The 27,449-nt window shown below is 43.8% G+C and overlaps 1 protein-coding gene across 19 annotated transcripts in view; it reads right to left on the reverse strand.

The window, feature by feature from the left end:
• The window catches only part of NFIA (nuclear factor I A), a 350,804-nt gene that overhangs the window by 219,744 nt on the left and 103,611 nt on the right, over positions 1–27,449 (reverse strand). For all 19 annotated transcript variants that reach the window (XR_012057082.1, XR_012057083.1, XM_030278568.4 and 16 more), the window contains exon 2: positions 22,431–22,962. Coding sequence is in view for 17 of the 19 variants with exons in the window: in XM_030278568.4 (XP_030134428.1) it covers positions 22,431–22,962 (532 nt within the window). In the remaining 2 variants the exon portion in view is untranslated. The remainder of the gene's footprint in view (positions 1–22,430; positions 22,963–27,449) is intronic.

Genomic DNA, 27,449 nt, shown 5'->3' on the forward strand with positions numbered 1-27,449 from the left:
AGAGGAGAGGAGCTCCAGCCAATTAATACACACTTAATCTTAAAAGATTTGATATTCATATGATACACACTGATCAGAACATGAACCCTTGCAGAAACAGGAATAAATCCCCTTTTCCTAGCAATGCAATATTACATGGTGTGCTGGCAGAAGAGTTGTATGTGAACTAAGAAATAATACTTCATGCATTCCTTTTACTTTCTAGGCAAATTTATGCCAGAGTTTATTCTACTACAGCGTTACAAGTGGTGCTGCTTATCTCTGTTTCCGTGCACTTCTACCAAACAGTAGGTCAGCTGAAAACTTTGTTTACTGCCTGAGGAGAAGCAAATAGTAGTCATGCATGGTTGGCAGGGGCTCACGGTGTGATATATTCACTGCTGTTATATGGCTCATCATATAATTTAAGTCTACTGTAAACAGTCTATTTATGATACACATCCCGTTTGGACATGCAAATTCCTTGGCTTGTAAGAACAGCATTACAGTGATGGGTATGTTCCTTCTAGCACGTGGTGCTCACTGTTGGTAAGTTTAATAATAAAGTGAACATGGTTCTAGAAGAGAAGACCTCTCGTAATTTTTACTTGAAATAAACTCAACAAAATCTCAGGCTAGGTATTTCTTTGGTGGCTATTTCCCAGGTGATCTACCTGCTCCCCTTGCCTTTCTTCCAAACCTGTTCCCAACAGGTTGCTTTCTCAGGACATCCTACAGCAATTTGCTTTTTTCCTTTGTTAAAGCTGTAACCTTTTTGATGATGCTGCAGGGATGGTACCCACATCAAAACAAGGGCAACTCTATACTCAAACACAGAGAACAGCACAGGCAAGGGCTCTAGGGATGGGTGAAAAATTCTGCAGTCAAAAAAAGCACACAGTGCCACCCCCTGAGGTCCTCAGGACTGTCACACCAGGGACCCTCCCTGCTGAGTTTCTCTCTTCCACCACATCATGACCATGACAGCTCACACCCCTATTTTGGGAAGAGCAAACTCTGAGCACTGTTACCCTGATGAGCCTCGACACTGTGCTGGAGCCCTCTCTTCCTAATTTGCCTGATGGACCATTTTTGGGTTTTATTTGCCTCCTTTCCATTTGCCATTCAGATTTTGCAGAAGACACTCCAGCAGCCGCACGGCATAGACCCAGGAACAACCCCCCTGTTTGTGTGCTGCACCACATTTTGGACAAAGAGACTTCAGCTACACATGCCAAAGCCAAAGATACTGGCCTTTATAACTGATTTTTTTTTTTTTTTAACTTTTCAAGAGCTTTGGGTTGTCTAAAGGCAACATTTCTCATAAAAGTCACGTGGTAGCATTCTCTGCACATGCCAGGGGAGAGCAAATTTCAAAGTATTTCTAAAACCTCACCAGGGTGGATCCTACCACTCAGTCCTCAAAATTATCCTCCTCCACGACTTTAAACAGATTTTTTAAAGGGATGTGTCAGTAGCAAAAGGCATTGGGAATCTCTGGGCTTTCTGCAGGTGCATGTGGAGGCACGGGAGGAATGGCCCCAGCCCTGTCCACCAGAGAAAGCGCTGCCGTGCTCCTGAGAACAAGGACAGCATTATCCCGGGCACAGCGTCCATCCCAGCAGATGGGCAGCGGGGGAGAGGGTGTCATCCACTCTCATTTTTGAATATAGCAGGCAGTTCTATAGATTGCTACATTTAAGTAAGTTCCTCCATCGCTGCTGCGTGCTCTGATCTAGGCTGGTAAATGTCTTCTGCAAGCCAAGAACGATGGTAACGGTGATAAACATCCATATCTGTGCCGTGCCTGGGCTGGGCACAGCAGCTACACACACAGAGTGTCTGCGCTCCAGAAATTTTAATATCGTCAGCAGACAAATAGAAAGAAGAAAAGAAACAGCGGCGCTCCCACTCACGCTCCTGACAAACTGTGCTGCTGCAGAACCAGTTAAATAGTTTGCCCAAGGCCACAAAGAAAGGCTGTGGTGGAGCTGGAAGGGCACCCAACCTCTGCACATTTCCAGCCACGTGCACCAGTCCAGTGCTTTCTCCTAGCAAAGATTAACATATTCAATACTTCTCTGAGTACTTCTGAATAATTGTAACCACCACTTACTTTCATCTGAGTGGCTGTGAAAAGCTACATCATCCTTTGGTTTAATTTCTTTCCCCAAGAAAAAATTGCATTTGAAAAGAGCACAAGCAAGTCTGGACCTGCCAATTACACTATATTACCAGGACAGAAAAAAAATCATATAAAGGTATTCCTGATGTTATATTGCTCATGTCAGTCAGGGCCTCTAAAGAGCCAGAAACATTGACTGCAACTTGCTCAAAGCGGACCTTACAAAAACACAGCTGGTCTCTGAGTAGCTGTAGGTATTTTGTGGCCATTTCATGACTACCATAGTGGTTAAAATCTGTCACAGTGGAGGTGCAAGAGGACCTAGTTTGTTCTTTACAGAACTGTGCTCATCTTCAGAAAAAAAACTAGTGGTGATAAAACATGAGGGAGGGATGGCTGTGAGAGCCTTGATGGTAACAAACTTACTCAAAACTTGCCCCCTTCTCCCTGTCCATGCTGGAGCCCCCATGAAAACTGATTTTTTCAGCCAGAAAGCAGGGCTGCATTCAGCCTTTACCAGCCCGTATGTTCCAATGCTCAAAGACAACCCACACTATTCATTAAATATAATAAATTAAAATTTATGGCAGGTATATGCGTAATTTAAATCATTTAATGCATGCAATTTATGCCAAATAACAAAGAAAAATATTGCATGATGCCAGTTCTGATTAATGTGATCAAACTTTACATTTCTTTGGAGCTTCTCCTAATGAAGGGCAAGCAGAATTTTCCCCTCGCTAACAACTTTCCCAGCTCCAGCTTTACTTTCTAGCGCTTTTCCTTGTAGCACACATCATTCATTTTGCTGAGCAACTACATTCACTCCTATTAGGCAGCTATTAATTACTGGGCCCTAATGGCAAGGTGACAGCGCATTGCATCGCCATTGAGGAGTGCAGACCAGAAAGTTCATCAAGAACAGGGATTGGAATAAAAATGAGGTTTTGTATCCTCATCTTCTCCTTCCTGAGTGAATTGTGCACAGGGTGGACACCCATGCCCAAATGGCCAGAGCAGAGCTGGGGGTGGAAAACTGGTCCCTGGCTGTTCAGGATGGCTGAAGGAATTTCTCTGTGCAGTGAATGACCTGCACAGCTGGATTAGGATTGCTGTTGACAGGCAACCCAGGGAGAAGGGGAATAAGAAACAAAGAGGCAGGGAAACCCGAAAGTCCTCTGGAAAGGAGGGAAGGAAGCGGACTATCCTCTTCTCGTTGCATTTGGAAACAGATGTTCTTAATATCCCCAGCTCCGAAGGGTAGGAAGTGGTGAGCACAACTTGGGGAGCGCGGGTACTCTTGGCAAACAGCGCCAGTTTGGTGTTTTTTTTAACTTTCTGCAGGACTAAAATGAATAGTGGTTTTAGTGGCATTTGAATCTCTCCATGGCATCTTTCTATCTGCTTTTGAGATCTGCTTCCTCCCAGAGCCCTGGAGGAAGAGCCCAGCTGAGGGAGCAGCGAGCTGGTTTCACAATGCGTGAAACTCAAGAAGAGTATCCAAAAACCCGCACCTCAAACTGAGCCCTTCCACACTTCCAGAGCAGATGTTACAGGGACCAACAGACTCGTGTGCCTCTATTCATCCCCTACAAGCACTTTCCTCTTTAAAGGCATCTGGGGTCTGTTCTGCCATCGCCGTGCCGGGATTTATGAACGTCGTTCCCATTAGTGTTAATGGTAGTTAGACACATACAGCCATTCCTCTCACACTTCAGGAAGAGAACAGAGCCTTATGGGTGAAAAGTTTGCTATTAAGGATTCTTAATACAATGGAAACATTCTGTCTCTTTTAATTGTAATTTACGTCTAAGTGTAACCGCTCTGGGTTGGGAAAACCAGGATTCAGTCCAATTCAATTATGCAATTCTTGCCACCTGGTAAGCCTTGTTATTTTATAAAGAGTACTGTAGTAGAACTGGCAGATTCATTCATGTTCAGAGCGTAAGCGCCCTACACTGTGTAATCACTGGCTCATAAAGGAGAGCGCCACACGAAAGTCAACCGCTCAATTATAATGCAATCTTTAAAAAGGAATATGCAAAACCACGAGGCGAGATTCCTCTTTGGTTCAGCTGGCTTACAATTACAAGTTCGCTGGGGTCTTTGCTTTGCAAAGCTTTCTGGTACAGGTTCAGCCTGGAGTTAAACCTGAGCTCAACGCAGGGCTCTGGTGCAGCTCAATCGATCGTCACCTACTTGCAGACGCCGGCGGATAATCTCCATCCAGAGGGCATTGCTGGGAGGGGATGCTAAATCACAGGCCTGCAGGAAGGGTTTTATTGGGCTAATGCACATTCACTATGACTTAGCTAATGAAGCTGCGACAAGATAATACAGGAAGGAAAAATATGGCCCCGGTGACTGGGAATGCTTTCATTAGCACCAGCACACGGGCACCTGACAGCCCATCAAAACCCCGTGCCACCCTCCATCCCCACAGGCTAACCAGCTTCCCCACATCCCACCCTGCTCAAACCCCTTAGCATCACAACACTGACTGCCCCTATCAATGGCAGAGACACAGAAAATGTAATTTTTTTGCAGTAGACAGTGAATAGATATAGAAAAAGCCAGTGGAACAGTTTCAAGCTACACAGGGTAGCAACTGTCCAAGGGAAAAATTTTCTTTGCCTTCATCAGCTTTGACCAAGCCTCGTTATTCCTCTCAGCCTGCTGTAGGCACTGACCAGGAGTCGGATGTTCAAAGGATGTGGATCAGAGGGCAGGACCAAGACTCACCTACAAGCAGCAGCAGCTTCTCTAAAGCTACACCTCAAGATCATAACTGGAAGGCTAGTTGTGTTTTAACCAAATAAATAGTATCTAAACTTTATTTTGCTGTTCTCTCTGTGCATTTCTGTATTCCAAACTAACAGCCAAAATTTGCAGTAGCCTCAGAAAGTCTGGAAACACTCGGAAGGACCCAGGTGGACTGGCCAGTTCTGCCACGGCAGGGACAGAGGGTCTCTGCTCATCATTGCTGTTGTCACTGCTGTCATTTGGCCTCTTTACACCACTCCACAACTGAGGATGAGAATTTTCAGCCCATACTGGATGTGTGCTTCCAGCCAGAGCAGACTAAGCCAAAGTTTGCTCGTGTGTGCAAAGGAGAGGGATGAAGGGGACATAGCCAGTGTTTGCTAATTCCAGAATTACTCCAGGAACTCCCCACCTGACAGCTCTGCACCTCCGACAGCAACAAGAGGGATGTTTTGAAATCTCACACCTTGTAAATAGGAGAAGCACAGCCTAATCATAAAAATGTAAAGTATTAATTAATAGTATAACTTCAGTTTGTATTCCAGCTCCGACATAATGAACCTGCCAATTTTGATTGCAAAGTGAAAACTCATCTCTTTATTTTGGACAAATAGGGTTAAGCTTCTTAAGCAATTCTTTGTTGTTTTGACTTCAACAATTTATGCAAATGAGATGTTAATTAGGGTAATTGTAACTTAAATTATGCTTGTGTAAACCTCTCCATTGGTAGGAAAGTGTGGGAATCCAGACAACTGGTATTTAAAGCAGCTGTACTAACTCACTTCTGAAAGCAAAGCATACCAAGATCACTTTCATGTCTTTACAATTTGTTTTTATGAGGTGATAACATTTTTACAAATACCATCATTTTTGCTTTTTTATATTGTAAGTGACAGTCTGACATTTTACAACTGGCTTATTGAAAACAAGAATTGAGCACTCTCGCTGTAACGGACATTAACTGCTCAATAGAGATTCACATGCTAATGAGGTGAGAGGGGCTCCAGAAAGTTTTGATAAATGCGACACACACTCTAACTAGCAGTGAATGTGAGTTGACAAAGAACATCTACACCAGGGTTCAATAAAATGTAACCCTTTAAATTAATCATACTGGCAGTATTTAATAGAATGCACAACAATCTCTTTTCTGATGGCTATAAAGCAGAAGAAATGCAAAGTCTCGACAAATGAAAGTTCCCACATTTCCCTCTTCACACTGCTACTTCCATTCGAACTCCGACAATTGGTAAAAAAAGGTAGTTACTGTAAATAACAAAGTAGGAGGTTTAATTGTTTCCTTCTTTTAAAGCAGGATGCTTTTCTTCACATTTATTTGTCTGGATTCTATTGAGCAAATACCCCGACTTGAAAGATTGATCATAAAAAGCATCACCGGTTGCACTCGGAAGGAAGTTTAAGGATACCGTCGGAAGGAAGTTTAAGGATACCGTACAGCAAAGAGAGGCTTAAATGACCAGCTTTCTGCCGGGCCTTTTTTCAGCCCAACTTGGCAATTTTTTTTTTCTTTCACTAAATATAGCTTGAAGGAAAATACACCACACCGGTTAATCAGAAGCAGAAAGCAAAGTTCAGAGGCTTCATTCACACTGAACTCCCCAGACTTCACCGAGATTTGCTCCAGCAAGAAGCAAAGCTGGAACTTGAGCACCAGTATCCAAGCAGGGGAGGTGGAAAATTCTTCATCCCAGTTGCCTTATGAGTTTATTTTTTATTTTTGTGTCCAGCCAGTCCTGACCCAACGACACCAACCATTGCATGTGAGCTTGCACGATCTCAGGAAATAAAATTATTGGAAGGCTGATCGCCTCCACACATTACACTAAGGCATTATTTCTTCCTAAAGTGACAATCCTTAATACCCTTTTTGGGTTTAGCCCGTTTTAATCTTGGCAGGAAGTGTAAATCTGTGCACTCAGCAGCATCACAGCCTTGCTGGCTGTCAAAATTTTGCCTCCGCCAATGCTTGAGAGGTATTCTTGTCATTTCACTGGGGTAGGAGACTTCTCTGTCTGACATACAAGATCTCCCCAAGTAGTGCAACTTGCCAAAACGCCGGCACACATACCCTGCTCACTGCCTTTCATTTTGGTAACTCAGACTTGCTCTCTCAGCAGCTGCTGGAGGGCTCTATGCAACACAAGGAGGGAAAGAAAAGGGAAATATCCAAAAATTAACTCAGAACAAAAACTCCACCCATCTCCCCATCACCTTTGGACTTTATGAGCTCACTCCAGCACATGCTGAAGCGCTCGGCAGCGAGTGCTCGGGCCCTGGGCCTGCGTATCCCAACACGTGGCGGTGCTCCCCGAGAGGTGTCGGGGCTGCTCGGCTCCGCTCCGTGCAAAAATGGTGAGTCTGGAAACGCAGGCGAGCGGAGGAAGGCATGCTGCAGCTCTGGAATGGCCATTTAGCCAAATTGCATACCTGCGCTGTGTCAGCTATATGGTAGATTCATCTCATTCCATTGGTCTAATGGATAGCAATTGAATTTAATTAGCAAAACTACTTTGACTTAGTCTCATACTGTGCTGAATGTAATGAAATCTTTCTCCTCTCTCTCTCTCCCCCCGCTCTTTTTTTTTCCCTCAAATAAAGAATGTCCTTAACTGCATTCCACCGTTAGAATATTAAAAGCTATATATGTTACTCTTAAGGACAGAGTACAGCCATCCGCTTTCACAGGCTTTAGATTTAGTTATTGTATTACATAACATAAAATAATTAAAAAGATACTTCGATAGTTACACACAGTATAAATTCAATTACTGTGATGTCTCCATTAAAAGCACTTTTATAGTATGAATAAAATGCAAATCCTCTTTAGAGATCGATACCAGAAACATAATTCTATGCTTCATCCTGAGAAGGAAGTTAGCCTTAATAAATCATCCTCTTAGATTAATAAAAGAAAAACGTTTCAAAGATATGTATTTGAAGGCAATTCTCTGAAGCAGACATCCTGGTCTTATTTCTGCTGGACTCATTTTTCAGCAGTGAGGTTCACGGGCTGCACCTCCTGCCTTCATAGAGCCCCTGCCAAGGAGAAGGATGCCGAGGAGAAGAAAAGCCCCAGCCACGCGCACTGGCGCCGCGGCTCTGCCGGGATTTATTGAAACTCCCTGGATCCAGCCACGGGAACTTCGCAGCAACTTGTCCCCCTCCCGAAATAAAAGTGTAAAGCAATTCCCCCAGATGAGTTTGGAGGGAATGTTCCTACCAAGCCTAACTTTTGCCTGGCTGGGCACAGCGAGACAAGTTCCTATGATTGATTATCGTGGTATCTCTGGATCTCTGACTTTGAACCATAACCTTTTTTGCGCACAATGACAGTTGGGACCTACCATTTGCCATCTGTAGAGATGGTGGGGGAGAAAAGGACTTCGCTTACATTAATCAACCAATTAAGAACAGACTTAAACAAAACACTAAAGCATAATAAAAACCTGACTGCTTAATAGCTTTCTACTCTTAATAGTTGCCTTCCTGTAGTCTGCTGATGGGAGTAGTATCATTCTCCCCGGTCGGGGACAGGGCTCTGGCTCTGGGGCTGGGTGCTACCTGATCTCAAATGGAGCTGAGGGTCTTCTGTGCCGAGCAAGACCAAGACTCCAACAGCAAAAGACAAATAAAAAACAGAAAAGTTTGGAAACACAAGTTGTAAATCACAGCCATACAATGTAGCTGGGCTCTCCTGTCAACTGTGACTATTAAGAGAATTATTTTAGTGAGTGCAAAATTAGTAACTAATCAAAGACACAAATCACTGCTTCAGGAAGAATTAACCTTTTCTTTCAAAGTTTGGGCAGTATCCAGGGACCCCAGATATTTTGTCACTGCCCTCTCCTCATGGCTGGCATCACATCCCAAAGGAGAGACTGAAATAGCAGCTGAATAACAGGGGGTGGACTCTGCGCTCGGCTGACCCGATGGGGCTCTGGAGGGACGAGATCCAGAACCCAGTCCCAACAGCTCAGAGCCTAATTCTGTTCTCAGGGATGGTGGGTTAAACCACTCTTGTGTAATAGGGCAGAGAAATCTGGCTTTCTGCTGGGGGGTTAAGCAGACACCTTGTGCAATAAACGCTCTGCACTGTGGCAAAGAAGGAGAGATACCTCCACATTTCTTGTTTGCATCTGCAGCTGATAAGGTTACAAGGCCAAGACTAATAAACGTGGACCAGCATCACCAAGAGGCACCACAGCAGCATCTTGGAACAGCTGCTTGTTTCTGTTGCCTCTGGGTACCCACCAGTGCAGCTCTTAGGAGACCTCTTGGATTGTCTACTTATTGAAGCTCGAGGAGATCAATGCATTCATACTGATAAAAAGTAACACATTTATTGGAAGAATCATCTCTAAATCCAGACATTTCATACATGCCTGGATATTTCTAAATCATCCCTCCACCGTGTCCTGCAAATGTAGCAGAGAGTGTTCTTGGTAAAAAAGATGAAGTGTATTTACGTCAAGGTGTACAAAAAACCCTTAAATGAATCAAGATTCAAGCAGCCAAGAAAATGTATAGTGTTACTGCAATGAACATGTTTTTCTGATATTGAATAACTGAAATTTGGAACAAATTTGCAGAGGTTGGCCAAGATGGTCTCTCCATCCTCGTGCTTTACGTCTCTTTGTCTATTGTTCTTTTTAATATATTGCATCTGTAAAAAAAAATTGCAACCTACTTTATACAATTACTACACTGAAGTCCCAAGCAATCTATCAAGTTGTCATACATTTTCTTCACATTAAACCTTTTTAAAATCTCTCCTTTTTATTATGTTTCAAGAAAATACAGAAGAATATTGGCTTGGTCCAAAAGCCAGCACAGTGAAACATGTCGTTCATCAAATCTGGTAACAAGAGGAGTTTGTGATACTGTGTCAGGAGAAGAAATAATCCCCACAGTGGCATGTTGAAGTTTTGGAAGGTTTGTAAATCAAGAAAATTCAGAACATCAATAAACCTGCAATCAACAAAAAAAAAAGAAAAAAAAAAGAAAAAAAAAAGAAAAAAAACTGGAAAATTTCCCTGTGAGCTGGTTCTGGTTACAGAGGTTTGGTGAACTCCCTTTTTGCAGCACTTCAAGCCACCCGAGACAGGGATCTGAGGTTGCCGCTGGTCTGTGTCCTCTGAGGGAGGGACAATGACATGGCCAGGGCTCATGGGGTGGCCGGACACCCGTCTGGGTCATGGAAAAGCACAGCATTACCAAAGACTATTTATTATTAAGGAAAATGCTTTCATCTGTTGATGGCACCCAGAAACAATGAGCAGGAACATGAAGCAACGGGTGGGTGAGAGGGAAGGCAAAGGGAAACCGGGAATTATTTCAGCTGGAAACTGGATTAGATGCTGGGAGGAGGGGGATTATTTTGCCCATTAGTTTAAAAACTCTCCATGCTGATGTCTGCAGCATTTGAGTGACCATCTCTACAGCAGTGTTCAGAAAGTTCAGAAATAGAGATATTGTCTTAATGTCCATCAGCCCTTGATAAAGAAGCTCCATAAGGGATAGGATAAAGCTCTAAGGATGGGAAGATGATGATCCCTCTCCTAAGAACTACAGCAAAAAATTTTACCTCCAACTCTTCCTCTATTCCCTCTTCTCTTTATTGCCTACTCCAAAAGAGAGTCCCTGCGTCCCCTGGGAGCCTCAGCAACTCCCAGATACCACAGCTGGACACTCACACCTTTGGGATTGTAAGATAATATAAAATAAAGGCAAAATGTGAAGTGCTTTGCTTTCCATGGTTTCGAAATGCCAAAACCTCCGTCCCTGAACCCAGCTCACGCCGTCGGTCCCACTTCTTGCAAAACAAAGAAATCTGTTTAGGCTCCGGGAAATCCCACGTGTTACCATACTAATTTGAGCCCAACTGCATTTGTGGTATTGTCAGGTCTTTATAGGACGATCCCATGCCCATTCCCAATGTAGGAAAAACCCGTGTGTTTAATTATCTTCTTTAATAATTCCATGGTATGTGATTTATTAAACAGGCTCCTTATTTGTAAACAAAATCAGAGGCACAAATGTGCGGCGATAGTCGCACTTCCTGGCAAAATAAGAGGCAGACAAAGAGCCCTAATGATGCACCAAAAATGCTCACCAAAAGTGTACTCTTTAAAAAGATCACCAATTTAATGCTTTTTGTATTTCATTTATCAGCCATGTAGTCATCATTCCCCTCCCTACCACCATCTGTACACACTTTCCCAATAGACCATCACAGCTGTCCCGTTTCTCACACAAACAGTACCTTTTATATGCTTCCCAACTGTTTTTAATAACTGTTTTGTGCACAGCACTGTACTTCCTTTGTTTTCTTTTTTTCCGCCCTTTTTTAAAAAATATGAAAAAGAGATATAAGCCAAACAAACAGGTCATCGTCACAATCAGTGGAGGAAGGCAATTAAAATGTTAAAAGCCTCCATGGCCACTGACCCATCCTTGAACCACACCAGCAACACCAGCACAGAGCTGGAAAGTTCCCTGGAGAAGTTACTAAGGTAGACAAAACTTGTTAAAAAAAACCATGCACATGAGCAAGACTGTCTGAGAAATCCCTCACCCTTTCTAATGAGGAAATATTATTAATATTAAATACTGCTTCTGCAACCAGAGAAAGTTTTTTGAGGCTCTAAAAGTCTGTTTATCAGCTCAAGGCATCGCTGCCCTGTATTTTGGAACTGTGTGGACAGAAGTGTCCCATTTTCTTTTCGAACTCTGACTCATTTAACTCTTTCCAAATGCCCTGTGTATCCTGACTTTGCATCACGGGTGCTCCTGCCCTCTCTTTAGCCACCCCTGGAACTGCCGGAGCCCCAAACTGGGATGAACTGCACAAATTCATGATGAAGGCACTGTGCAGCCAAGGTAACTCAGCCCCAAGCCTGGGCAAACAAAGCCGCTTGCAAAAGGCAAAACTGGGAAGAGATCCAGCCAGGAATGGGGAGAAAGGCAACAATTCCATAGTGATCCATCTCATGGAAACCTACCCTACCAACAGGACATTCAGGAATGAAAACTCTCTATATTTGCTTTTGTCCAGGGCCATGTCCACAGCAAACTTCAGCAGGCTGCAGGGAGATAGGAGCACGCAAACAGTCCCTCCCTCTGCACCGTACAGGACCACAGCAGGTAACCCAGCCGTGGGACGGGACGGGGACACTGCTCATACCACCCTTATCCCCCAGACAGAGAGCTTCACACCCTGGGGCTGCTCACTGTGAGACACACCTCACTCTTCTAGGGGAGAGTTTATTAATAAAGACCATGCACATGGAAAACAACTGGTCCGCTCAGCTCTCACCATGATTTTGCCCTCCAGCTTTTGACTGAAAAAGAAACAATCCATGATTAAAGTGGGAGTTGAACACATAATTTTGCCTAGAAATCATGCTTATATGTCTAGGTTAGAAAGAACAGACACCTTGAAGATACACTTCTGAGACACAAGTGTGCACCCCCAAACAGCACCGAGCTCCGTGGCTGGATGTTTGTAAAGGCATCTGCTTGCAAAGAATACAAATCAGAACTGTTGAAGGTGATATCCTTCTCTAAGAGAAAGAAAAATAAAATATCCTGACCACAAAAATCCCACTCTCAACTGATTGCTGTGTGTTTTTCCCAACTTTTCCAGAAATACCCAACCTCCGCCCGCCACAAGGGTTTGGCCGCTACCGAGGCTGGTGCTGCCCCAGCCAGGCAAACTGCTTGTGAAGCTTTCACACGAAATTATGCAGGACTTGCTTTTTTAGATAAGCAACTACTTTTCCTTTTCCGACACAAAACCCAAACGTAAATAGGTTTGCTAGCTATTTTTAATGAAGTCCTTGTGGCATCAGGAAAAGTCCTCATCACCACACAATAAAAGCATTGCAGTGGCTATCCTCCCTAAAAGCATCCCAACAATAGCTGAGCTTGAGAAAAGCATCCCAATACAAAGAATTCATTCTTCTGATTTACTTGAAACTACTTGGCCTCAAAAGAAAAAAACAAAAACAACCAAACCTGAATTAAATTTAAATTTTACCCTATGTTTCCAGAATCAATCCAGTGGGGATTTGGCCACTTTCTTTTTATCAAATTAAAACCTTATTAGATAAAAAGATCAGACAAATTTCAAGTGTGTACCCTTAGGATGAAATCTGTTTGACAATGTATTTTTGCTTTAAAATCTTCTAAGTGAGTGTTTATCTTGACAATAAATGTAGCAACTATCTAACTTGTCTTTTGATACCCTTACAGGAGTGCATCCCTGTTTGTTCAGTACATTACAAGGTATTTTAAACACAGAAATGGTGATTTAACCAGACACGATGTTTATTACAAAGCTCAGGCAGCTCATTATCTGTCCCTTATGCACAAGATTAAAGTGGTAGATGCAGAAAAACACAGCATGAAAGAGGCTGTCCCAACACTTTTTGTTTAGCTCTTCACCCCTTGTTTCTCCTGAAGCCTTCGGCAGACTGTGCACAGAGCCGAAAACTTTCCCCTTGCCAGGGGTTTTCCTGAGTTCAGCAGTAAGGAGATGCCTTTCTATGAAATACTCCTCATGAGTTTGTAAATGCATTTTGCAACCTAACAATCCATGCATGGTGGATTTCCCGGGCTGAAGAGCACTCCTGCTTTCCCATTGTGTGCTACTCAAAATGATAGAATTGTTTGGGTTGGAAAAAATCTTTAGAACACCGAGTCCAACTGTACTGAAAGCGGGATGACAGTGGCTGGGATGAGAAGAGAGATGTACAGCACAGAGGACAGTGCAGAACAAGTTTAGAGTTTGTTTAGATACTGATGCTATGGGCATATCATGGATATGACAAATGGATTAAACTAAGGAGCAGAAACAACACTAGCTACCTCTCTGTGGCCAGAGCTTGGTGACATGGTGGCAGGTCTGGATGATATGCTGTCACCTGCAGCTCTCATGGGTGAATGCCATGCTGGTTTTACACCTGTCGAAGGTGTGTTCCACCCCTCTGAGCACCTCTCTGTGCCACCATCCAGCTCCCCAATCACAGCAAGAGCTGGGGATGGACACAACCTCCCCATGCACCAGGTGAGATGGGAAGGAGAAACCCACTGAGCAGTCCCCCCAGGTAACACCAGGGGCTTCCCACTGCACCCTGAGGGTGTCCTGCTGGAGGAGACCTCAGTGATACACCCTTCTGTGATGCTTTTAAAACACCTTTTTACATCATCCAAAAATCCATATCACCAGCAAGTTTTCTCTCATTGACCAAACAACAGCCAGGTACCGCACTCACCAGCACAGCCTGTTCACCTGGCCAAATAACCCCACTCTGGGTACCTACCAAGCCCATGGTGATTTTTTGCTTTACTACAGATATATCTTACCCCAAAACATGAACACGCTGAAACATCCAATCATGTTCTGGCACGCATGCCAAAAAAAAAAGCCCATGGCAACAAAGACGACAGCTTGCCAATGGCAGCTGCTGCACGCACACACAAAATTAAACTATATTCTTCTGAAAAGGGATATTATTATGGCATTTGTTTCCCCCCACCCTCACCCATTCCCTCCCAAAATAAAAGGGGAAATATCAACACATCTTAAACATTAGGAGAGATGGTTAAAAAAAAAAAAAAAAAAAAAAAAGAGGCATAGGATGGAGAATTTAGGGTTTAATAGAGATCCAGTTGGGATTGGGGCTGAACGCGTGGAGCTGCCCTGAAATATTGGCTCACCTACGGGAATTGTATGGCATGAGCAAGTAAAACATAATTTAGAAGGCCTCAGGATGCTGAATTCCCTCAAGTTTGGTCAAGCCATCCCTCGGTAACAACACAAATCTGCAAACACACTTAGGTGCATTAAAGAGCAGCTGATGACACCCAGCTATGCTTCCTTCCCCCTGGTGTGGACCTGCCGAGTGCCTCCCGAGCTGCGATGCAATGCACAAGGGAGCCGTCTCCTCACTGTGAAGATAAATGTCATATTGGACCTCTGACATCATGTATTCTCCAAGTAATTATTTTTGATATCATAAGAGTTGTACAGGGTGCACAATAAAATTAAAAAGTAGAAAGCAAGGTTAATAAGATTATCGTGTTGGTATAATAGGTAATGCATTTTGCGGTATATCCTTAAATCTGCCCTCTCCAAGCATAATTAAATAACTGTGATTTATATTTTAAAGGAACGCAGACAGGCCGTGTATCCTCCTACCCACATATGCTAATTACTTTCAGCCCCTAAAAATCACACAGTTGTTTGCAGCTTTTTAATCCTCATGTGTAAATAACCCAACTCAGGTCCAAGTTATGAACAATAAAGTCCAGGAAACTTTCAGAAGAGCTTGTCATTAAACCAGTCTTAATGTTATCTCACTGATCTAATGGCACTGATGTGTGCCGATACCCGCGGGAAGGAGGAACAGTCGGACTGGGAGGGTGGCTATCAATGGAGAAGAGATCAACACCCTTCAGGAGGAGCCAATGGATGTACAAGCCCAGGATACCCCACCTGGGTCTTGCTGTGGGTCTGGGTGAGCCGTGGTGGCACGGGGATCGTGGGCGACACGAGCCCACACGCTTCGCTCTAGGCCGAACTCAACCGCGCCGCTCTCCATTTTGACTCGCATGTGAGAGCCTGGCACACAAAATGGAGGCCCTCGTGTGTTTTACAGGCAGCGGCTACGAATCCATCCCAAATCCACCCGCTCTGCGTGCCACATCCTGCTCCTTCATCCCGAGCCACAATGGTGCCACACACAGGGCTGAGCTCAGGTGCCTTACATCCACCCCTGGGGTAGGGACATGGGGCAATGGTAGCTAGAAACACTTACTATATATAAATACTCTGTTTTCTCTTTGAAATTAATCACACTGTGATGACGGGTTTGTCCAGGCACTGCCCTTGCAATTTGGGATAAAATGCTGCAAGCCCCCAGCATTGCATTTTATCCCAACTTGCTGGGATAAAACTACCCCACACATCTGAGGTACCACGACCCAGGTGTTGATTTCAGTCACAGTTTTTGGTGGCTCCCATAAATGCAGGAGAGAATTAACAAGAACCAGAGATGTGGTTGCACCACATGAATGGGAAAACCAAAGCGATTAAAATGAATTTTAGTCCACCAACAAGGTTTATCTACCACAAGCCCTCACTGGCATAAGGAAATGTCTGGGTCGGCTGCTGTTAGGAGGCTAAAATAATTTCCCCTGAATTTACAGCCTGTAATTTAATCATCAGCTCCAGCCCTTGTCTGTGAGGAGAGGAGCAGGGGCAGAGACAGATCCATGGCTCCCAGCGAGGATGCCCCAAATTCATTTTGCTGGGGCCTGGAGGGTCCCACAGGTGTAGAAAAGTGCAGGCTTTTGGGGAGGGGTTGAGGCATTTTGGAGCAGCGGGTTGGAATTTGTTTGCTGGTTGTAAAATCCTCACCAGTGCCTGAACGAGAAGCATCAGGGGGAGGAGAAGGAGGAGCTGTGAAGAAGCTCAGGGCACAGAAAGCAAGGGATGCCCTTTCCTTTACATGCGAATAGGGAGAAAATACATAATTGTAATAATAAATAGCGGGTTTTATGAACAATTAGGATTCCACTGTCTCTTTGAAGGGTTTGAAAAGCTGACACGATGTTTTGGGTTCTCCAGATTCAGCTTTGAGGCCTCAACCAAGAGAAACATTCAGCCCCGCTGTGTACAGCAGTGACCACAACAAAGATTGTGGTTTCTCCCACACTCGCCTTAAATAGATCTAAATTAATGCTATTCATCATTGGGTGGAAAAGAAGGGAAATATAAAAGTGCAGTTGCTTGTAGAAAAGCCAGAAGCATTGGGCAACTTGCTTACCACTCACAGGCTTCTCCTGCTTCTGCACCTCGAAGCAAGGAAGCATGGAAATAACACACCCTTATACTGTGCAAACCCATCACCTGGAAAACATCCTGGGCATATGAAATACGCCTTTATCCCGTGTTTATTTGTTGTTGCTGTTGTTGTTGTTGGAGAAAGGGAAAAGCTAAACCACATGACTGAACTCCTGCCAGGGGTTCGTGATAGAGCAGGCCGTCCCGAGTGCCGCACCAGTTAGTATCTGAATTATCACGGATACTCACCGGCTCAGTTACACCCGCACAGGGACAGCAGTTGTCCCACCTAAATCCTGCTTCTGTCAGCTCCCACCCTGCTCGTGGCTGCAGCGAGCAGCCAGTCCCAAAGAAGAGATCATCCAAAGATGGGGATATCTCTCTGCGCCACGCGGGGTGTGTAGGTCGCCGTGTCTCATGCATGCCCACGATAGGTGGGTGCATGAAATTTGGGGTGTTGAGGAACTGTGGCTGTCCTCTCCTCACCTCCCCTGACTGAGATAGAGACCCAGGCTCCCACCACTGACTTTTTATGGGTACTTTTTGTAAGGCTAAAACAACACAAAATCTGCCTTCTCCCTTTATTCCTTGAGGGCAGAAATACTGTGAGATGTCTTAGTGTCACTTTTTTTCTCTAAAGCTACAGATGTCTCACTTTGGCAAAAAATAATAGAGCAGAAAAACAACTCTATCAGCCCAGAAACACTAAAATCTCAGCTGACCGTTGATCTGCTCAGGTTCTCCTGGGCACATATTGGGAGCCCTGTGCAGGGAACACGTGTGAGATACCTGCTGTGAAGCTGCCTGAAGTGATTTTTTGGTAAGAGGAAATGCAATCTGTCTGCAGAAAAAAACTTTAAGGACTGTTTTGGATATAGACTGGAACAGCCATGAGCTGGAATTAGGTTTTTCAAAGCATTATAGGTGGAGGGAATGTAATGGATGCTTTAAAAGTCTTCAGATAGGCGTAAAAATGACATATACATTACGCATTATCTCCACAGAACAAACACCATTTGAAATGTTCCCCTTTTTAACTACCATTATGATCTGTCTAAAGAGCATTTTGGTTGAAACTTTGGAGGAAAGGAGAAGGAAAAAAAAAAAAAGCCCACTGATCTTACACCTGCTCTTTAGCAGTGGGAAGTAGGTTCTCAATCTGTTAACATGACCATCTGGCCAATCTGCATATCACGGCTATCTGGATTACCGTACGATGGAATGACAATAACGTAGCCAAAACAAAAGTAAAACGCATCAAAAACTAACAGGAGCGCAAGCCCTTTTGATTTCAAATTAAATAATAAATGTGGTATCAGAGCAGAGCGAGAAAGTCAGCTAAATAATTAAAAATGAGCCTTCGCTCCGGCATAATTAAGTAAACAATATGGTGTGTGTTTCTGTATGAGCCAGCAATAGTTTCCACCGTCGAACGCTCCACTTTTGCAGAGCAGCGATCAGGAGTTCAAGGCGCTGCGACAGCTCTTTCAGTGACGTACGGTATTGTCAGGACACCTCTGCCACCCCTGCGACACCCGGCCCGGCTGCGGCTATTAACAGGATTAATGCAGCAACAATCAATACCAATTGTACTAAAAGATTACGGTGCAAAGCCTCGGGTACCTCTCGGACCCCCCGAAACCTCCACGGGTACGGGGGCTGCTGCATTAACCCATCTTTGGGTTATTCCCATCGATGCCTCTTTATGGTCGTCCAAGGAGAATATTTTAAGTCTGTTGACGGGAACATAAAATGGGTCGAGCTTAAAGTTCAAGGTCATGTGCTATATACCACTGCCCAGCAATTAGCCACAGAGCATATCTAGAAGTTAAGTAAATTTTCAGTCACAAAAATAAGGCTGAGTTCTGGCACTTTCGCTGCCTTCGAGTCTAAACTTGAACAGAAAAATGAGCTTACATAAATAAAACCTAGCCCCGGATTTTTTCTTAAATTTGGGATTTTTATATGTCCTTCTGCAAGATTAAAAGATTTTCTCTGCCACAAATACCTCGCGAGTTTAATTCTCGCCCGGAGCGCATAACGATGGCCGGCCAAAAAAATAAACGGGGCATTACAGCATCGCCTCCTGGCCCACAAACCCGCTTCGGCCACTGGAGAAGTCTCTAAAAACTGTGACCTCTCAGAAAATTTAACTACTTCTATTGCGATTCTGTTCTCCAATCTGACCACATTAGCAGGAGGAACTCCAAAGCAGTAAAAAACTCCAGAAAGTTCTCGGTTGAGTGCCTACTAATGAACAAAGGTTAACTTTATCTAAAAGGTCAAATGCCTGGTGGCTAAGGTTGTGACCTTAACAACTTAAATTGTGACCTTGCCACGTGCCTAGTATATTGTAGATTCTGATACAGATCATCTGGTAAAGGACCGGTCATAAATTAGCTTTACTGTTCGACTCCCACAAAGAAAACGGTTTGCCACAATGGTTTCCAACTTGTCATTTGATACAAGAGCAGAATAAGTGAAAACTAAAAAGCAAACCCAAGTTCAGGGTATGAAAATGCCGCCTGCTTTTAGTTAAGCAGATTAGAAACTGCAAACTGAGAGCAATACTCTAGATTTCAATACATTTTTTGGTCAACCTCTAATTCACAAAGCACTGATCTTCCTTTCCTTTTTTTTTTTTAATATCTTTTTTTTATCCTTTTAATGAAAATGACATGTAGTTTGCCTATTTGCATATTTTTGTTTTCTCTTTCTAGCCAGTTCTTAAAGAGAATAATTGATTTCAGTAGCTTTGTAAGAAGCACTATTTAAATCTGTGCACATGTGTTCCCTTACAGATGATAGTGCCTACTGAAGGAAAAGCGTGGATTCAAAGCAATAATTATCCTACATGTTTAGAAGGAAAGGGACATCTTGCTGCCGAAGTCATCTCGAATAAGGACATCTTGGAACAGAATACTCCCCCCAAGAAAAGAAGACGAAAAGTGGGGGGAAAAAAAAACCCACAAGAAAAAGAGAAGCGAGCACTATGGGTGAAAAGGTCACAATGGTTTTGGCACGTATCTTCAAGCACGTTTCGGAGTCTGTGCCTCCTGCCAATACTGGCAACTTCTCAAAACTTTTAAGGAGGTAAAAACATTGTTTAGTGTTTACAAATCTTCTGTACTATAGCAGATGCTTGTCAAATCCGCTATATGTAAGTTGACCAGCCTACCTAATATTTGCGCTGGCGACTTCCTCCTTATAAATACGCGGTCCATACATTTGGGGAGCAAGGTCTGATGGAGTTGGAGACAAAGGACCCTTAATATTTTTTTCTTTTGTAATTTTCCTGTTGCGCACCCGGCACAAGCTGCCATTACTGCGGGTCTGCGGGAACCAATGGCTGTCAACTTGGCCAATGTTCAGGTGTAACAAAGACTGCTGGGATACATCGGAGGGGGGAAAAAAACGGGAAAAAAGGGGGGAAGAAAAAGAGGTAGCTCTACGCAAGGCTTTCGGTACACCTCTGTGAAGCCATATAGACGGCGACCACGCTGTGCCACCTCCCAAAAAACATCTTGTCCCCCTCCCTGCTGAGGTTTAGCAGGAATATGCCAGCACGCACTCCTGCATCGAGAGCACAATGCAATGCGTGCAATCAGCAAACAACGGCCAAAAACATAGCGTGGTGCGCTCTGCACAGGCGCGCGGCTGGTCACACAAATCCCCAAATCTAACCCCAAAAACCGCGCTGAGGCTTCGCGCCGAGTTTCCGCGGCAAACACTGAGACCGAAGGACAATCGGTGTGATCGCTGCCTGTTGATGATGATGGCAGGAATAAATAACGGTTCGCTATCAAGGTTACTGTTTGCCACCGGCGTGCTGATAAGATGGTATATCCGTAATCGCAGTATTGAACTTTTATAACGTCTATTGCCCGACTGTTATAACACGGATCTTCAAGGGAGAGATCCCTTGAAGCTCCCCGAAATACTCCCAACCCTTGGGTTTGGTCCTTTTCTCCCCATCCTACATTTCTGTGACCCTACATGCAATCTAAGCCAAGACCATTGGTTTCTATCAACAATTTGGCCGCTCAACGGAGGGCCTGGGAAATACAATATGGATCAGTATTTACCGCAACACGCCATATATAAATCCAAATAATAAAACCCTGCGTCCTGTAGATCAGTAAATAGACATTTATAGCTTCTATTTGTATATCAAAGCATTTTAAATTTATCACCCCACTCCAACATGTGGAGGAGGAAACTGAGGCAGACAAAAGGGATGTGAGTCCATGTCCCCGCAGGGTTGGTGGTGGAACAGGAGGTGACCTGAAATGCCCCAGCCCCAAGCTCCCTTCAGTTAGCCATTTATCCATAACGCTTCCTTCACGGTGGCCATAATAAAGCGCAGAGTAAATAAATAATTTTCATCCATATTTGCCTACTTCCCTTTCACTATAAATGTACAGTATGATTTACCACCTCACACTGAAGTGCAAAGTAAATGCTGCAGCTTATCTGTAGGAAATACCATGAGGATACTCAAAAGTTATTTCCGAACAAGGATCATATCTGTAAAATCCCAGCGGTGACATTGCCTAACACAACAACCATGGCAGGGACTCAGCACAGAAAAACTTTAGGGAAGCCAAAACTTTCTACAAGACCCTCTGAAAGAAGTTGGCATGGGAAATGCAGGCTCCCTGGGCTGTAATTTGCTTGGTTTTCTTACCGATAAATATTTATACAGAAGTGGTTTTTACTAATATCATTCCTCTCCCCCCTGCTCCTCGGTTTTTCCAGCCTGTCCAGCTCCTCAGCTCAGAGTCAGGATATGCTGGGGGACCACACATCCCATACGTGAGACTCGGGGCATTGCACTTCACACACACACGTTTTTCTGCACTACAATCACTCAGGAGAACTACAATAGCAGATTATTCTACCCAGTCAACATACTCTGGGCACGCCGAGTCACGCCGCAGGCAGAACATACTTTGTGTTGGAGTCTGGGATCCCAAGATTTCCATCACACGTTAAAACATCTCAGCCCTTCCTCATAAGCACAATATTGTCAATTCAGGATTTTTTTTTTCAAGACCTGCTTAGCTTTTAGGTGTATAAATTGTGATATTTCGGGGGGTTAAAATATCTCCTTTTTGCCCTAGCGTTACCCAGAGGTTTTATTTCATGCCTACTCAGACCTGATGACTAGGTTTGCTATCAAGGGACTGTCTTCTCTTTTCCCTCCAATCCTGCAGGATTTATGTTCCCCATCTCATCACTGTGGGTTGAGGATACCTGGTAATCCTGACCCATAGGCCTCAGGCATCTCTAGCCCTCCTGGACAACTTTGTGTATAACATATGCAAACTTTATTTAAAAAAAAAAAAAAAAAAAAAATCTATCTGCTTTCCCCAAAAATTAAGATAAAGAAGCCGTGTCCAGCCGCGAGCCCTCCTAGGACAACATTTAGGATAACACCTGTGAAGGATGACCGAAAGGCTGTTAACCGCGGGAAACAAGAGCCACTTTTATGTGGCTGCACCTTAAAAACCCCATGAAAAAAAAAAAAATAAAAGTGAGGGGGGGAGTTTTGGCACCCTCCTCGCCACCCCGGGAGAGCAATAACCGGCATCCCCAGCTCCCTCCCTGGCTCATGCAGCCGCCGCAGGGGCACGGCACCCGGCACGGAAATAACCGAAAAAGTTGGAGAAGGTGGTAGAGAAAGGCACTTACCTGCTGCGTGCACAAAGTATGCCAAATATAAATCGAGTTCCTTAACAGAAACTCCTATATGGTGGGGCTGTACGCACAGCCCGGGGTTAGAGCACTGTGGGGACTTTACAAGGCGCTCGCCATCAGTACTTTCGAGCGGAATACCTTTAAATAAAATCACCATAACAAGGTCCAACCTCCAGACCTTATCTGCCTGGCGAAGGCAGTCAATTCTTCTCATCTTGCCCTTCTGGTCTGGATTGGAAAGAACGCAACACGGAGGCTTTTTTCCTGTGACTGTGAGAACAAAATCCTCCCGAAATTCAGGCCTGATATCTTTCCGGAGCTTTGCCAGAAGTCTGGATGCCCATTTTTGCTTTACCTCGGGTTTTTCACTTAGCAGTTCGTCCTTCACGGCTCTCTCTTCCTCTTTTGACATGCGTTTTTCATGTTTTTTGAAGTATTTTCTTTTTCGGGCTTGCAGGTTGAACCACGTGTACGCAAACGCTCGGACGTGAGGCAGAAGTGCTTCGATGAAGGGATGAAATTCATCCTGAAAAAAGTTACAGAGAATGGTTGATGCCACCGAAACCATCAAGAAAGAGCCTTCAAAAACAGGGGTTTTGCAGGATGGTGAGAATTAGGAGGGTGCTGATAAATTTTAAGTGCTGTGGGACCCCTCAGTGATGGACCCTGAACCCACCACTGCTGCATCCCTACTTTCCTTTCGCGCCGATCCGAATCCTCTGCTCCCGCCCCACAAAAACGGGGTCCAACTTTAACCAAGCGCCCAGATGGAGATGGTGCAATGCTGGAGCCCTTTCCCCAGTCCCCCAGCCTTTAAAAATTTTTTTTTTAAAAAAGGGCAGAATGAGTTAAAAGCTAAAAACTCCTTTGCAAGTCCACTTGCGGAGCGCATATCTCCCTTTGCTCTCTCCCTGACCCCACTGCTTGCGGTGTAGCCAGCGTTTGCCCGCCAATTTGGCAAATCCTAAACATTTGGATGCCAATCAATGTTTGTATGGGGAAGTCTAAAGTATAGTAAAACTTTCCCTAAGATATATTTGGAAATAGGAGCCGGCAGAATAGTAAAATGCCACTATATCTGTATATACAATTACAATGAAGGGTGGTTTTCACTCTGGTTCCTAAACAGTGAAGGGAGCGAGAAGTACCGTGGTTGATTTATCCCGCCAGTGCAATCATAACTAACACTAAAACCCTAGAAAAAACAAGCCTTGCAATTTATCTTTTTTTTTTAATATTTTTGTTTATATTTAGTAAAAAAAAAAACAACTTGCTATCTGGGCATATTAGGGAAAGTCAAACTCTGAGCCTTCCTGTAAAATTAATTTTAAAAAATACTCAAAAAAAACAGGAAAAATTGAAAAATGCGGTAACAGAAAACTGTAGCACAACTTGTGCAAATACGCAAAGAATTATTAATTGTGTCAGATTTTCAAATATTTTAAAATAAATGCCCTACTTGGAAAGTTAGTTTGGCCATCCGGAGACACTGCTCGCTTTGTGTAACGAGGAGTTAAAGATCACCCCTCTCCCTTGGCACAAAAAAAATCGCAATTAAAATTATGCTGACGCTACAAAAAGGCAAAAGATCCCTCGATTTTTTTTTTTAATAATTACATATATATAGATTTATATTTTTTTCTCACTAAGTATTACATAAATCAGCTAAAAAAATCCAAACATATTATAATATACTGGGGCCATGCTTCTTGTTTTTTCTCTGAATAAATGAATGACCCAACTCCAGGTTGCACATAAAAACATATCCAGCCTATGGGGCCTGATCCAACGCTGCCTGCTGGGGACGTCCCTGCTTCCAGTACCTCCTTTTCTCAGGACTGGGCCCTCCAGGAGGGAAAAATAAAGTAATCTGTGCAACATCGTCCCCAGCATGGGAAAAGCCACCCGCTACCTACCCCTGTGCGAGGAAACATCGGGGATTTTTCAGATTAACAAACTAACTTTTTTTTTTTAATTATCCCATGGAGTACATTTTCTACTCAAATCATTGTGAGTCATGAAAATATGGTTATTAAAACAGACATTTTACTTCCTTTCAACACTTTATTTTAATTTGCATTGTTCTTTTCAGAAATTATGAAAATTTGAGAAATCAATAGTAGAAATATCTATCAGCAAAATCCTGTCATAATTCAACACCTTCAGCTGACTCCCCAAAAGCTTTCATTGCACTTATTCTGAGTGGCCCCAGAATTGTAGATACTTAAATCTATAGGTAGCACCACTGCATTTATTTTTAACACAGATTGTTAAAAACTTTCCTAGCAGCACAATATATTTCATTAGAGCAGAGCGGCAGCAATCAAAGTACTATGGTTATTAAAATAAAAGCAGGTAAAATAAAATAAATCACTCCAGCGATTGGCACATTCCTTTTTTTTTTTTTTCCCTCCTCTATGGGAAAAGATGATAGTTTCAAATTTCAATAAAGTTTAAAAAAAAAAAAAAAAGAAAAGATTGCTGCGAGTTTGCAGTCGGCAGATTCAAAAAGTGAGAGGCACAATCCCAGCACATGGAGCTGCTCTCACCCACCAGAAACAGCTCTCACGGGGCGGGGGGGAAGGCAGGGGGGGGAAAAAAGAAAGAAAAATATAAAAACTGCAGGTCTCTACAAGCTATTAAAAATAATAAACCCTCCCTCCTGATCCCTCCTGTCCTTCCCTTTCCCCACTCAGGGAGAGTCAAGCAAAAAAAGGCCTTTTGTCAAGTGGAAGTTTATCTGTGAAGGTACACAGAGCAAAGAGGCTCGACAGCCCACAGCGAGCCATGGCAGCGCTTCCAGCCTTCCCACTTTCCAAACACGTCTTGGTACATCCTGAAATATTTTAACTTTCCTGCTTTAAGCAGCGCTTTGTCCTGCCTGATCTCATGTGCTCGGGACTTTTTTGGCTCGGCATTGGACAACATCCAAGAGAGAGTTGCTTTAACCTGCGCTAAAGCTGATTTCTACGATGTGAACCTGAAAGGGGAGGTAAAAACAACACCCAAAAAAAAACCCATTTAAAAAAAACACTAAACCACTTTAAAGGGAGGGGGGAAAAAACCAAGATGCTTCTTGGTGCAAAGTCAGGGTCTGTGGCTGAAGTAAACGAGAAGCCCTGCTGCTCAGGCACGAGGTGTGCACGTCCCTATTACACCCTAATGTGTCTTTTCAAAATGGTGTATGAGGAGAAAAGGTTAACGACTCATAAACAGAACAACTTTCAAAGTGTCTTGGTAAACACGCTGCTCCGGAAAATCGCACCGCTTCAATCTCGGCGCTGAGGTATTTGCAAAGTCCAAGTGGAAATAAAAGCAGCCAGGACTGATCAAACAGAACTGGGCTGGATGCGAGGACGGAGGTGGAGGGGGGGGGAGCAGCTTCTGCACAATACAATTTTTTATTGCAGTGGCGCTACAGCCCCCTCAAAAAACCCAAAAAGTTTTGGAAATGTGTCAGTTCAAGTGTGCTAACAGATGTGCAACTTGTCTGCAGCCTCGCTGCAAAATAGCTGGATTTTAAGGAACAGGTAGAAAAGGCAATGATCTTTCCCTTTCCACAAGTTAGCTTGAAGGGAAACTTTAAAAGTGTTTGATAAAGCTGTTTGCTTTCTCCCCTCAGTGTTGGATGGGTTACCTAAAAATAAAAGACACCAGAAAGCTGGCAAAGCAATAATAAAAAGTTGGGTTTTCTTTATTGCACTCCTCTCCGAAGTTTGAGGATACAGCTCTTCCGAGAGCTGCCTGTCTCTAAGCAGCACCTAAAATTTGGGCCGCACAGTTCTGTACTGTTTATCCCCAAATTCTCCTCTGCTCTTCAAAAAGGTGTTAAAAAAAGCAAAACAAAAACCCTATGACAAAAGAACCCCAACGCCAACCCAAAGGCGCCTTCGATAATGTAATCCTGCAAAGGAGGCTTTGAAACAATGTATTTCTGCAGGATATTTTTGAAATTAAGCCAACTACAGCGACCCTTGCTAATATTTTTACAATCCATTTGCTTGTAAATCTATGAGTAGACGTGCATATGTTCCCCAACTATTTCCTAGCTCCTCAGCAGATATGTAAATGGAATGATGTTTGGATTTTTCCTGACAGATGACACAAAATGCTTGTGCCATTTTGGTTCCAGGGCTTGGATAAATATGCTCAGAACCAGGATTTCTGTTTGTTTTCCTTTTCTAACCCACTTTCAAGAGCTTCCCTTTAAATCTGAACCAAAACTTGACAAAAAAGAAAAAAAGAAAAAAAAAAGAAAAAGCAACCCTTTCTAAAACTTGTATCAATAAAAGCTCTTGAAACGATTAAAATAGGAAATAATTTGCCATAGCCCATGGCTCACCCCCTTTTTCTATGGAAAAATGACAGAATCACCTAACTGATCCTTCGGAGGGAAGAGTTTGTCAGGAGGCCTCTAATCCTCCTATTACTTTTCCAAACGTGCAGCAAGAATGCCAGATTTTCCTAACGGAGTCAAAGCACATGCCTGGCTTTCTGCTTTCCTTTTGATAAATTAAAAAAAAAAAAAAAAAAAAAAAAGCTGGTGGAGGGGGCACGGGGACAGGACACGACTGGGCCAGGGAACAACCAGCCCATGGATTTATTTTTTCTCCTTAATATGCGACTGGGCCTACTGAGCCCCAGGAGCCCCACGTGGAGATGCCAAGAGCGTCGGCGCTGCGGGCCCTGCACGGAGTGTCCGGGGGTCCCTCCTGCAGCCGCTGCGCTGACAAAAACCAGGTATTTCTCAGAGTTGAATTAAAAGGCACAAACTTTGCCCAGGCACAGCCCCGAGCTGCTGCATCCCATCCTCTGCAAACTCCCGCTGCTCACATTTTCCTCCTGCCTTTTGAGCAAGTGTACGGTTTGGAGTTTCGTGCCCCCGCCGGCCTGGTGTTTTTTCGCCAGCACCCCAAAATTTGGAGAAGGCTGGAGAAAGAGAGGGGACCGCGACTGGAGAAGGGGACGAAACTTTCACAGCTCTTCGGGCTGCCTGGGAAGCTGCCGCCCCTC

This window comes from Taeniopygia guttata, chromosome 8, assembly GCF_048771995.1.
Source record: "Taeniopygia guttata chromosome 8, bTaeGut7.mat, whole genome shotgun sequence".
In the NCBI taxonomy this organism is placed as follows: Eukaryota; Metazoa; Chordata; class Aves; order Passeriformes; family Estrildidae; genus Taeniopygia; species Taeniopygia guttata.